This window comes from Anopheles arabiensis, chromosome X (genome assembly GCF_016920715.1).
Source record: "Anopheles arabiensis isolate DONGOLA chromosome X, AaraD3, whole genome shotgun sequence".
Lineage (NCBI taxonomy): Eukaryota > Metazoa > Arthropoda > Insecta > Diptera > Culicidae > Anopheles > Anopheles arabiensis.
The window spans coordinates 15,593,960-15,607,622 of record NC_053519.1 but is presented as its reverse complement, the minus strand read 5'-3'; the positions used below and the strand labels follow the sequence as shown (position 1 = coordinate 15,607,622).

At 49.2% G+C, this 13,663-nt stretch overlaps 2 protein-coding genes across 3 annotated transcripts in view; one reads left to right on the top strand and one right to left on the bottom strand.

The window, feature by feature from the left end:
- Positions 1 to 155: 155 nt before the first annotated feature.
- Positions 156 to 6,297, top strand: LOC120906809 (5'-3' exonuclease PLD3-like). 2 transcript variants are annotated; one of them, XM_040318835.1, is made up of 4 exons: positions 156 to 461; positions 823 to 1,916; positions 5,032 to 5,171; positions 5,272 to 6,297. In XM_040318835.1, exons 2-4 carry the CDS (start codon positions 924 to 926, stop codon positions 5,687 to 5,689), a joined length of 1,551 nt encoding a protein of 516 aa, XP_040174769.1. In that variant the 5' UTR covers positions 156 to 461; positions 823 to 923; the 3' UTR covers positions 5,690 to 6,297. The 2 variants fall into 2 exon arrangements, with proteins under 2 accessions (XP_040174769.1, XP_040174768.1); XM_040318834.1 differs by lacking the exon at positions 156 to 461 and having other exon boundaries at positions 470 to 1,916.
- Positions 6,298 to 6,436: 139 nt separating this feature from the next.
- Positions 6,437 to 13,663, bottom strand: part of LOC120905599 (mucin-5AC-like) — a 40,023-nt gene continuing 32,796 nt past the window's right edge. Inside the window, exons 10-13 of the mRNA XM_040316546.1 lie at positions 11,733 to 12,254; positions 8,943 to 9,554; positions 7,764 to 8,068; positions 6,437 to 7,671 (exon numbers count right to left, since the gene is read on the bottom strand). Coding sequence (XP_040172480.1) covers positions 7,462 to 7,671; positions 7,764 to 8,068; positions 8,943 to 9,554; positions 11,733 to 12,254 — 1,649 coding nt within the window. The 3' untranslated portion in view covers positions 6,437 to 7,461. The remainder of the gene's footprint in view (positions 7,672 to 7,763; positions 8,069 to 8,942; positions 9,555 to 11,732; positions 12,255 to 13,663) is intronic.

The following is a 13,663-nucleotide window of genomic DNA, read 5'->3' as shown; positions in this document are numbered from 1 at the left end:
CACTAAGATTCGCATGACCCATCACTACTTTGTACCCTGCTACAAGAAGAACTCACATTTTTTTACAACCCTCGCGGTACGTAACTCTCCAAATTGATCGTATTAGCGTGCGTCCACACAAAAACGAATGTTTTATTATTATTTTTTTTTTGTTTTGCAAAACGTTTGCATTTTGGATATGTGTGTGCGCGCTGTGCTCGGTGGTTTCAAAAATGGCTTCCACAAATGCCTGCTTTGACGTACCTCCCTGGACGAACGCATTGACGGCAAGCGCGGGCAGCACGTTGACAGTTTGCTCCTTTGCTCTCGTCGGGCCAAAACAAAGCTGCCCGTGGGAAGGAAAAAAATAGAGTAAATTTTGCGGTTTTATCTCCACTCACTATCGGGGCTGTTGTCTTTACATCTAAAGCAAATAAATACACGCAGCATTACCACCAGCAAGTGCACCATATGTTGAAAAGGTAAACGCTTTACTAGCAAACAAACGGCAATCTAATGAAGCAATAGTGCATGTTTATATATGTGTACGTGTATGTGAGGAAGGATTCCGTTTTCGTCAAGGTCTCGCATTAGCGTTTCAGTGCGGTTCTCTCCCTGTATGTGTTTGTGTGTGTTTGTGTGAACGCGTGTGTCCTTTGCTTTATGCTGAATAAGTTAAAACCCCTGCCAGCTGTGCAAAGTCCGTCCAGCATGTCAACATTCAGCCCCAATCAACCATTGCACTGTTTTTTGACCTTTTTTTTTAAATGATTATTGCCTTCTCTTTTCTTCTTCCTGCCTGCCTACCGTGCATGGCTTGTGTGTGTGTGTACGTTCCTCCAGGTTCGTGGCAGATCTCGACTCCGGTTGACGTCGCACCAGTAGCACCAGCGGCTTATTCGTTGTGGTGCTGGCGCTTGGTTTGGCAACACGCGGGGGCCAGCATGAAACTGCAGCTGACCATGGGCCGCAGTCAGAGTCCGGCGATGGACAAGGATTCGGAGGCGGTGAAAGGGGCCGGCGGCGCGTACGAGGCTGCGTCCGTGAGCGGGCCGGAGGACGACTTCGAGCTGTGGGACCAGAGCAAGGCGCTGCGGTCGGAGTACCGGGACAACCGCTGGAGCCAGAACGGCTGGAGCTCGTGCATTCCGATCACGATCATACTGGTGCTGATAGTGCTGGTGGTGCTGCTGCCACTGATGGACCACAGCGAGCGGGCGGGCGAGCCCGGCGAGCCGTCCCGGGCCGGTGTGGGCCGGCCGGGGCACCCATTCGCCTGCCCGGAGACGTGCTCGCTCGAGCTGGTCGAAAGCATCCCGGAGGGTATGGCGTACCCGGACGGCAGCCCCACCTTCCGCACCACCTTCCAGGCGTGGTCGGCGCTGCTCGAGCTGGCCCAGGCGACGGTCGAGATTGGCTCGTTCTACTGGACGCTCAAGGGTGCGGACGTGTACAACCACTCGTCCGCCCGGGAGGGCGAGACGATCTTTCGCAAGCTGTACGAGGCGGGCACGGTACGCAAGCTGCAGGTGAAAATTGCCCAGAGCGCACCGACCTCGGCGTCGCCCAACCTGGACACCGATCTGCTGGCGAAGCAGGGGGCCGCCCTGGTCCGCTCCGTCGACTTTCCGCGGCTGGTCGGGGGCGGCGTGCTGCACACGAAGGTGTGGCTGATCGACAGGAACCACTTCTATCTGGGCAGCGCCAACATGGACTGGCGGTCGCTGACGCAGGTGAAGGAGCTGGGCGTGCTCGGCACCAACTGCTCCTGCCTGGTGCAGGATCTGGCGAAGATATTCGACGTGTACTGGGATATGGGCGCACCGGACGCACGCATACCGCCCAAGTGGCCGAAAGCGTACGCCGCCAGCTTCAACTACTCCGCACCGGCCCACGTAGAGTTTAACGGGAGGAATGCGATGGATGCGTACTTTTCGGTGAGTTTGGCTTTTCCTTTTACACGCTTGCTTTGTGCGACTTTTGTATCATTTTATAGGGAGTCGTGCACGATTTCATTTGGTTCGGCTTTGCCCAAATGGTACATTATTTGTGCAAGCGCAGCAGTGATAAGCTGGCCAACAGGAATGAAACTGTTCAGGGTTATCATCAAGCGCAGTTTGGCAAGCGTTGATTGCGATTTTTGTTTTAAACATTAAGAGCCTGTTTCTTTGTGTCTGACATTCGGCTTTTTAGTTGTTATGTGTAAGGCAATCTCATCAAATTTTGTTTATCCCTTGGAACTTAAATTGCCAGCGAGTTGTCCCCAGGGGCTCTACGATTTATATACAACCAAATCTCTATCGGTCGTTCCATGTCATTTTGCTTTTTTTGCGCTACACGTGCTTTTTTTGCGTGCTTTGTCACGACCGCTGGATTCAGCTTGCATTTAAAATAGCTACACAAATAGCTCGGCTCGAAAATGGTATCGTGAACAGTTTGCAATTGAAATTGAATTGAAATAGGACTGTGACTGTGCGGCGATAGTGATACAAATTATTGCCGTAGCTCATTAAGTTGCAAACCACAAAAAGCAATTTTCGAAGCAATTTCATTAGTCAGGTTTAAATCAGTGTTTCCGATCTGGTGTGCAATTTAATCGCTTGAAATTGTAAACTAGTCATTGACTTGGTTTTTTAACACTATCTACTTTAATACTAAAGCTTTGACACTTGGCTTCGTTTCAACGCGAATAGTGCAGAAAAATTTAATGTTTGTTATTATTTTTTTAATACTCTTTTTTTTAATACAGCGGTTGCTTCCAAATGGCTCTTGACAGTGTGCACCAATTGTTGCTCATCGCAACTATTTTTGTCTGTTTGTCAACACGTTTTACTCATGTAAAAATCATGAAAAAATCACAATGTATTTGATAGGATTTGGGAATTGAATTCATTAATTTTTTAATGTGTCTAAAGCTAACTAATTTTGGAACAAACTGTTTCAAAATTTGCAAACAAATCGTTTGGCAAACAGTTAATCATTTATGCCTTAGAGGCAACAATTTTGACACGCTGTAAAAAAGACTGATGCCTGACAGACAACCATTGGTGTACTGTAAAACTTTTAAAATAAAAAAGAGTAGAAGGACGTATAAGATCAAGCAACAAACAATATGCACTTGAGAGTCCCTAAGGCTCTCTCTCACTCTCTTGTTGGCCTGCTCACGATAGAGCACGTCAATGTGACATGACGTCAAAAATCGTTCTCCAGGATGATCGGTCCCTGGCTGCAGCCTCCCATCCATGCAGACAACCGATCTCCGTCAGGTCTCGCTTCACCTGGTCCAGCCATCGAGCTCGCTGTGCTCCCCTGCGCCTTATGCCGAACTCGGGATCGCTGTCGAACACCTTCTTGGTAGGGCATGAGTCCGGCATCCTCTTGACATGCCCCAGCCATCGTATCCTACCAGCCTTCGCCACCGTTAGGATGCTTGGTTCGCCGTACAGCTCAGCAAGCTCGTGGTTAATCCTTCTCCTCGAAACTCCATGCTCGAACACACTGGAAAAGATGGCTCGGAGGATGTGTCGCTCAAACACGCCCAGAGCGTTTGCGTCCTCCGCTCGGATGGTCCAGGACTCGTGTCCATAGCCGGGCCACCGGGCGAATCAATGTGCGACATATCTCACATTTTGTGCGGGCTCGTAGTATTCTGGATGGGTTAAGCCCATGGTATGCACAATTCCTCTGCACAATGCAACTTCGAATTTCGCTGCTGATATCGTTGTCTAAAGTAACGACCGTCCCAATGTAGCAGAACTCCTTTACTACCTCGAGAGTGTCGCCGTCGACTAATACGCTGCTTCCCAAATGGTCTGAGTGTCCGGCAAGCAGGTACTTCGTCTTCGTCGCATTGATTCTTAATCCAATTTTTACTGCTTAGCGGTTGAGTCGGGTTTGCACACCTTCGCTGTTGTCCTGCCGATGAATTCGATGTCATCCGCGAAGCCAAGAAATTGTAGAGACCGGTAGAGGATCTGTCGTACTCGCTCTCGGTATTTTTGGAGGATCTGTCGTAGAGTGAAAATTTGGTCGGTGGTGGATTTGCCTCCAGCAAACCCAACTTGGTAGCTGCCGACAAAATTTGTAGCAATGGGCGCAAGTCTGCAGAACAGGATCTGGGATAGAATCTTGTAGGCGGCATTAAGGACTGTGATGGCTCGAAAATTTGAGCAATCCAGCCTGTCACCCTTTTTCTAGAATGGGTGAATGACACCCACCTGCCACTCCTTCGGTGGTTCCTCCTGCTCCCAGACTTTCACGATCAGCTGATGTATTTCGACGGTAAGCCTCTCCAGTCCCATCTTGAAGAGCTCGGCCGCCAGTCCATCGCTGCCGGCAGACTTATTGCTCTTAAGCTGCTTGATGGCGCTGACAATCTCATCCAGAGATGGCGGCAGCTCCTCGTCGTCTGCATCATTGCTATTGCTGGTGTTACTGCTGTGCTGCTGCTGCTGCTGTGGTGGTTGCCTTGTTCTGCCACTTGCGCCAGCCTCTCCTACCTCTGCTCCATTCAGGTGTTCTTCGAAGTAGCACATCCACCTTTCGATCACCTCCTGCTCGTCTGTCAGGAGATTTCCTTCCGCATCCCGGCACATTGCGGTTTTAGGAGCAAACCCGCACATTGCGGCTTTAGGAGCAAAGTGCCTCCTTCAATCTCCTGTAGCATAAGCGGGTATCCCTCGACTGAGAAAGCTGCTCCAGCAGCTGTTCATCTGTCTCTTCAAAATGGCGCTGCTTTGACCTGGAAAAGCAAGGTTTGCAGTCTCATCAGTCGTCTGTAGTTCTTTCACTGGGTTTCCTGCCGTAGCATGCGGGCGCGCGCTGCATTCTTCTCGGATAGTGTTCGTCTGCACTCTTCCGCAAGGGATATCGAGAAGCACTTGAGAGTATTGTTTATTATTCTTCCTTCTATTTGGTATTTTTGGTGTTCATCTGCACAAACGAATTGGTTAAATGTAAATGTTTCAAGGAGGGAATCAAGCAACGCATTAGCCATTCAAAACACGCTTCAAGCATTAACTTGTTGTGCATTTGTATGTTTGTATGTTGCAGAGCTCTCCGCCGATGATGTCGCCGGCGTGGCGCACGGACGACCTGTTCGCAATCCTAGACGTTATCAGCAAGGCGAACCGTTTCGTGCACATTTCCGTGATGGATTACTTTCCGCTAACGCTTTACACGCGCATAACGCAGTAAGTACTGAAGAATGTGTGGCAGATATGTGCAATACGGCAGTTCGGACCTTTCACCGATCTTCTTTTCTCCCTCTCTCGCTCTGCGGCGGGCTCCCAGGTACTGGCCGTACATCGACGACGCACTGCGCAAGGCGGCGATCGAGCGCAAGGTATCGCTCCGGCTGCTCATCTCGCTCTGGGACCACTCCCGACCGTCGGAGGAGTACTTTCTGCATTCGCTCGAGGCGCTGTCGAACGCGCTGACCGGGGTGGACATCCAGATCCGCCGGTTCATCGTGCCGGCGTCGGACGACCAGAAGAAGATACCGTTCGGGCGGGTCAACCACAACAAGTACATGGTGACGGACAACACGGCGTACATCGGCACCTCCAACTGGTCGGGCGATTATTTCATCGACACGGCCGGCATCGGCATGGTCATCTCGTCGTTCGACACCAACGGCACGATCATCCAGGAGCTGCAGTCCGTGTTCGAGCGCGACTGGAATAGCAAGTACGCGGTGCGCTTAAGCTAGGAAGACGGCGGTGGCTCGGTGTGTGTGTGTAGGTGTCCCGCGTGGTCACGGTGCTCAAATCGGATTTTAAAATCTTTACCAGCGGAGGCGTTTTTCTTTCGCTCTTTGCTATGGCACTGGCTTGCTCTGGTAGGACTCGAACGTCGCCGCACACACATTGCCTGCCTTCGCTCGTTCGCTGTGTCTACGCCTCGCATACATTCTACCGCTACGTATGTACCGTTTTAGGTGACGCATTGGACACGTGTTTCAAAGTGCCTTAGCGAAATGCAGCGCTGCTCGTGGTTAGTGAAAATCGATTATTGGCAGTGATGTTTTCTCGATTCTTTTTTTTTTTCAAATGTAGGCTACAATTTTTGTAAAACAACATCAAGCTAAGGATAGCAAATTAAAGATTTTACCGTTCGATGGTGTATCGTAAGCGCAATTTATGCTCAAACTAAATGTGCTGTGTGTTCGCGTGTTATGGAGTATATTTTTCCAAAATTAAAGTAGACTAGGCGTTTGGTTTCTCTTTCCCTTCTAGTCAACGTGTACTGATCGAAAAAAAAGCTCGTTTTAAGTAGCTAATTCTATTTTGTAATAAATTACATATCACTATCATTAAACCGTGTAGCAATTTAGATATGTTTTCCTATCTCACCGACTAACAGTGCCGTATAAAGTAGTTAGATTTAAAAATTGAGTAGAAAATTGATCACATGTGATTAATGTTTCGGCTGGCAAAGCAATCAAAAAGGCATGTTGTTGTGTTTTAAGATGGTTTTATCGTCGTATATCTATTTTATTACAAAACTGAGTATGTTAACATTAACAATGTCGTGGTTCGTATTGCTAGTTCGCTTGCGTCGTCTGCATTTGCACGTAATTTAAATGATCTCATGCATGAAGTAATGAGTTTGTCGGCTTACAACACCCCACACTTACATTCTCATCAGTTCCTATATCGAAGCAAACAAATGGCGTAAGATAGAGCTAGCCTGTGAAGATGTCTCACGTTTAAAAGAGACAGGGGGAAGGCGATAGAATGAAATACTTTATGAAAAAAATTAAATTATAATTTGAAAGGTGTGTGTGACGCTACACGAATCGTTAAAACAGAACACATATCACTCAAAGCAAGAATCAGAAGAGTAGGCCGATTATTTGTAATGTTTGCATTATGCTTTAATAATGGGATTGCATGTTCTTTTTCTAATTGGAAAGAATCATTGCCCAAGGCCACTGGTCTCTTTTTTTATAAGTTCCTTTTTTGGAGAAATCTTTGCCTCAAAACAAGGATATCGTGATTGTATTGAAAGTAGCAACAGTCTAGCGTTTCTCCCACAACTGGAAAGAGAGCAAAAGTTTGTAAACTTACAAGAGAAGAGAAAAAAAAGCTTAATGCTAAGACGGGCGGTTTGTGCCGTCCCGCTGATTGGAATATTGACTAACTTCTAAACGTATGATCGTCTGGCTTTGGTCACACATCCGATCACTCTAGCCGTCTCCTCCGCCGGGCGCTCGCTAGCGGACGGAGAAGGAATGAAGCTACCCCCGAAAGGTACGATTACGATTTCAGTGACAAAACAAACAAACAAACAAAAATGCTAGCCCCAAAAAAATGTAAAGAGAGCAGACACCAGTCTTGATCATATGCGATTGATTTCCCTTCAGCTAACTATCGAAACTGTAGGACGTATTGTAGGACCCTCCCCGGATCCTTGGGACGGGCAGGGCAGGGAATTGGGAACGCTCACACACCAAGACGTTCCAAGACGACGTGAGGGTCGTCACTCATTGCAGCCCAGCCCGGCGGACCAGTTGCAGATGCCCCCGACCGGATCGTAGCTGAGACCCTTCGGGCACGTGTACTCCCAGCCGATGACGCCTCCGATCTCCATTTTGGCACACGAGATGAACTTTTTGCAGGACAGCGGGTGCGGAAAGTTGCCCTGGTCGAGACACTCGATGATGCCCGGCCCGTGCATGATCACCTTAACCTGTTTCGAAGGGGTGGGGCGGGAGGGTATATGGGAAGAGTATGGGAAGATGTAATGCATTGGCTGGTTCGTGTTCGCGTTATGTTACATACCTGCGAGCTGGATTTGCCCACTTTGCGCGTGTCTCCATCGTCGTAGTAGTCGTAATCGAGCGGCGACGGCCGGTAGGTGCGCCCGGTCACGTCGTCCTTCTGCTTTCGTCTGCCACTGCTAGCGCTCTGCCGTTCGTAGTGCGCCGGTTGATGGTTGCGGGGGAACTGCTGCGACAGCACGGTCGTGTCCTGCCGTGGGCTGATCGTTGCCGTGGCGATGGGTGAGGTGTAGATGAGGCCGGGCGTCGTTTGCTGGTAATAGTACTCGGAGTGGGTAGCGATGCGGGGCCGCTGAACCGGTGGCGCTGGAATAAGCAATCGATTAGCGAGGAGTTGCCAGTAGGTGCTCTTAGGTCTTTAGACTTCTCAGTGTAAGGATACGGATTAAGTTTTAAGATCCTAATCATGCTAGTAGCTCCGAGTCTCTTCTGAAACAGGTCACTGAGATGTCACACTTTATTTAAGATTCAATTCTTCACCTAGACCCACGAAAGAGACCCACTAGGGATTCAAAACTTCTATAAGACATACAACCACATCAACAACAATTCTTAACCTGACTGATCAAAGTCTCAATCTGGAACTACACTTTCTGGGGATTTTGTGACACGTTATGTGAAAATCACATACAAGCCACGAATGTATCACTTAATATCCCACAGAGTCCAGAAAGTATGCCAACTTTATGAGAACATATGAAAACCCCTGGAATTTTGGTACTATCGAAAACTCAGAATATCCAAGTACATCACAAAAGCTTGATTACAGAGGTTCGATTCAAGTGATAGAGCAGTTGCATAAATTGAGGCCAAACATTTGTGCTAAGAGTGTTAAGGAAATGTTACGGCCCCGGATAAGTAAGTAAGTAAGTATGTTATGGTCATCAAGATTCAACTTCCTGAGATAGATGTACTAGAAGCTATTATTTTCAAAGATATGTTTTGGAATTTAGGAGAAAAAAAAATCAGTTTCATGAACCATACAAGTTACCAATGATTATAGATTCAACATTCGCATCAAACTTCATATAAGGTTCCTGCTCTCAAAAGATCCGCAAAGCTCAGCTCTAGCAAACATCGAAAGTGAAATTCAAGTGCGAAGTTCCCCGTTCGTCACAACCTAAGAGGTCCCGAGAGCCGATCCGACACGTGTTAGGTCACAGATTTGTCAACTACTTACGCAATCGGTGCGTCGACGTCGCCTGCGCGGGAACGCTGCCGTACCCGACCGCATTAGGATAGTCGTGCGTTACGTTGTACCTGTGCGTGGTCGCACGTCCGTTCACCTCGGCCGCATACTGCTGCTGTGCTGGCTGCTTTTGCTGCTGCCGGACCCACTCCTTGTCCACGACCGACTCGTACCCATTGTTGCGCACGGTGGTGGTGCTGACGACGGGCAGCGGCGCCCGGGACAGCGTAGTGAGCGCGTCCAGCAACTCCTGCTCGATCGGCTCGGCACCGTCCTCCTCCGGTTCGCCTATCTGCTGGTAGCGGTTCTTCGCATTGTACAGCTTGCTGTTCTGCCGTATGCTCGGCTCAATGTTCTGATCGACACCCGGTCCGGCATCGAGTGACTGGCTGGCTGGCGGCACCGGCTGCTCGCTACGTTCTGCGCCCGGCCCGGTACTGAGTGCACCGGTGCGGTACTTGTTCTTCTTGAAAAACTTGCTGCTCACCGGGGCCGCGCTGGATGAGGGGATCGATTCCAGTGGCGTCGGCGTCGTGGTGCGCGTCAGTGGGGACCCATTGTTTCGGCGCTTGAACAATGAGTTTACCGGTCGAGTGGATACCTCTGCATCATCATTGGTGGCACATTGGAAGATACAAAAGGGAAGGAAGAAGCGGAAGGGAAAACAACTCATTTAGCTATAAAGAATAATCGATCCGCTGCAAGTCATGGGAAGTTGCCAAATCTACATTTCTTGAAACATCGAGAAGTATATGCAGACAGACGCGTTTGCAGTTCGCGATCTGTGAGATCTCATCGCACGACCTCATTCCAGACATTTTCCGACCTGGCCTGCCTGAATTCCCCCAGAAGGCTTTCAAAGGTGAGATCCCGCCCGTGGGGATTTACATATCTGGTTTGTGTGGCTCTGGCGGGGCAACATCGAATTTCATCATGTGAACAAATTATCGACAACCGTGGCCCCTACGCAGTTAGTCACATTCCAGCTGCAGATGCGCGTTCCACCACCGTTTGCGCGAGATCCGTCTCTTTTCGTAAACACACTCTGAAGAAGATGTCTTTGGAGAGGGAACAGCAAACCCCTATTTGCCGCAGCGTTAATCATGCAAACCCAACGGCCAACGTCTTACCATCGTCCGTTGAGAAGAGTGTGGGGGGGATGCTTAAAATTCAAATACTATGCAAGTATGCAGGCTCTAACAGCACGTTTGAAGAAAAAAAATCGAATTTGTCGTCTCGATCACCTTGAAAATCACGTTTGGAAATCCGGACCGTGTAGTAGGTGGGTGGGTGTTGGGAGTAAATGCTTTTGTCGAAATGCGTCGCCAGGCCACATAACATGACCACTGTTGTGGAATGTGTTCGGCAGTGGTTTTGTACAACAAAACCTTACTAATGGGTCCTTTTAAGCGGAGGAGCGTTTGTTGGGCTTTGTCGGTTGATTTGTTTCGGTACTGTGTTTGGCAATAGATTCAAGATTAACATCACCGTCGCAATCATGTCTGCTTGATGTCTAAAGTGTATAGGACTTTCGATCAGTCCAAATTTGAAATAGACAATCTCACAATAGAGACAATATAGACAAATCTCTCTCCTTCAATTCTCCTGGACAGTAGCTCCCAAAATTATTCGGCATGAAGGTACGCATTTGTGGAAAGTTAAGTTCACTACATGGCCATTGTTTAATGTCTTTTGCCGTTATTGAATGTTTTGAACAAGGCCAAATGATAGCGAATGAGTTTTAGAGATATTCTTCTTAACAATATCAAACCTAAAGGAAACTAAAATTTATCATCATGTCAACGTTTTTACGTTAGCGTCGTAAACGTTGTCCGGGATCGTTAATTCAAAATATCTTCATTGATGAAGTGGAATAGGTTTCTACATACCTTTAAAATCTGTGCTAATTGGAAAAGGCTTTGCTACATTAATATAAATAAAAAGAATAAAGAATAAAAAAGGTAAAAATCAGGTCAGTCAAAACAAATACTACTGCCCACTGTCTTCTGGCTAACTTTGTAACCTTATCCAAATGGGATAATCCAAGTAGTTCGTTTTGGAAGTGCTAGCTTTAGTTTCACTTATTTACTGCGCCAACGCGTAAATAACCAAATGCATGATTCGGCAAAATATCCATCCCAGTATTTTTTGAGAGGGTTCCGCTGGCTCGAAACACTCTAAACGGCATGTCAACGATTTTACGTTCGCGTCGTAAACGTCGTCCGGGATCGTAATTTGAGACGGACATGCTAAAAGAACACCTAAACTTTCCATCACGACCGAACGAATCGGAGCCATCTCGCTGCTCCCCCACCCGGCTCAAACAAGGCACGCACGCTTTTGTTGGGGCGAGATTTAATCTCGGGGAGTTCGGGCATCATTCCCGACGAAGTGAGAAAAAAACAACCAAAATTTGGCTAGCTGCTTAGGAAAGCGCCGGGGGCAACCGTGTGTGCCCCTCTTGGGACGATGAGTTTTGCATGGTGATGAGTGGCTGAGTTGTATAAGTCCGGCCGGGCCAAACAGTGATCATCTATCGGACGAGTGTGCGCGCGCGTCCCACTCGACCTTCGCAACCGCCGCCGTCACTGCTCTGGAAGGAGATCGCATCTATTGGATGCTGTGGCAGCGCAGTAGCAGTAGTGCGAGCGAGAACCCCCTCCTGAGAGCCAGCACCGTCCGTGTGACAGCACGCGTTTCGCTTTCATCTGCTCCGCACCGACGACACAACACATACGCGCGCGCGCGCACACACAAAGGCCCGGTTGCCTCATCTCTTACCTGGGCTCGTTTCGCTGCTAGCGCTGGGGATCGACGCCGTGGTGCTGCTCTCGCTCCCGGCCGTTGGGCTGCTGCCCGTATAACCGGTTCTATTAGCGGGTCCATATTTGCGCCTGCCGTTGCTGGTGAGGTTCGGACGGCTGCCTCGGCTTGGCGACCCGTCCGGCCTGCTGGTGGTGGTGGTGGTTTCCTCCGTCGATGACATCACAGCAGTAGCAGCAGCCGGCCGCTGTCGGTTCGCAATTTTGGCCAGATAGTTCGAGGCGGTGGTGGGACGGCGGCGCCGTGTGAGCAGCGACGGTGGCGTCGTCGCCGTTGTCGTCGTCGCCGGATCGGAGGTCGCCTGCTCGCCGCTCGCTGAGGGCACTTCAGAGCGTCGCGTGCTCTTAGTGCGTTCGGTCGTGGTGTCTAGCTGCTCTCTGGACGCTTGCAGCAGCCCGCTTGGCTTCCCGCTGCCGGACGGACGTCGCAGGCTCGGACGGTATTGGGGCCTCACCTGGATGGGGTCGGTTGTTCCCAAAAATCAGGCACACGAGATAGGTAAACAGATAAAGCGAAGGAGAGAAAGAGAGGTAACGAGGAGGGCGATTAGTAAAGACGACGCAACAGAGGTATTGTACTACATTGTAAGGTATAGGTGTTATTTAGTGAGATGTAAGGTTGACAAACAAGAGTAGTGCCTGTTCTGTCCGCCGAAGCAGAGCAGGCCGTTTAGTGCAGGGTCCGTTCAGGTGTGCAAAGTGTGGTTCTGCTTGGGGCTGTTTGAATTGGTAGTTTATTTAGGTAGTTGCGACGGTGTTCCAATTCCTGCTGTTTGGAAGTGTGAGTGTGTGTATTGTGTGCTGAGAGTGTGTTGCTCTTTTGCAGTTGCGTTTCAGTATTGCGACAAAACCCCGCGGCGTCCTATTTTGCTCTAGGCTCCACTTGGGTAGGCCTCTAGAGGACAACACGAATTGGTACGCGAATAGACATAAACAGCAGATTTCAAGACAGATGGTAGGAATCGCACCCATACTCCTACCCTTTAGCTCTACTAACTACTCACGAAGGGTTGGCGAAAGAAAGAACGAAAGAAAAAAAAAACAACAAACTTGAGTGCGTGATAGTGGTTAACATTGTAGAAACAACATTCCGCACTGTGCTCCGGAGTGTCCAGTGGCGCGTGTTGCGTGTTAGGATCACTGCGGTGCTGCACATGTGCTAGATTTCAGAATAGCTAATCAGGTTTGGGGCTAATCAGGTGAAGGGGGTTTGTCCACATCCACTCAAAACAGTAGCGGCGGGTAGAACCGTGCAACCGTGCAGTAGTGCGTTGGTGCGTCTTGCAAAACACGTCTACACTTGAAGGAAGTAGGAGTTGGAATTTGTCACACCCACACGTGGTTTTAGTTAATTGCCGACACACACACACACACACACAGACTCGATTATACTGTTTCTGTCTGCACAAACAAGACTGAGGCATAGTTTTCGCTCGTTTTCGCAGCTAAAAGACCCGCTGAACCATGTGGGCTGAACCGTGTGTGAGGGGGAGGCTAATATTTTAACATTATTGATTGCGAGACCGCTTCAGCAGGGGCAGCAGGAGGAGGCCAACGCTAATGGCGTATGACCTTCTGTTCATTGCAAATGAGCGGCTACGGCAGGGGGGTTGCTTCTGCTGCCAAGGTTTTATATGATTCATTTCTTGTTTCATTTCCATGAGTCAACGCAACGCCTCCCCCGGAGAGTTGTGTCCTGCGCACAGAGCACGCAGGAGGGGGGGGGGGGGGGTTGGTTCTAGCAACTATAAGTGTGGTATATTGCACCAGCAATTAGCTTTTAATATCCAGAGTGTGCACTTGATTCGGAGCATTTGAAGGCCTTGGTAGGTCGACTCGACGCTCGACTCTACAGCTCTTCAATCAAACTCTTCACTCCAAGTCCAAATC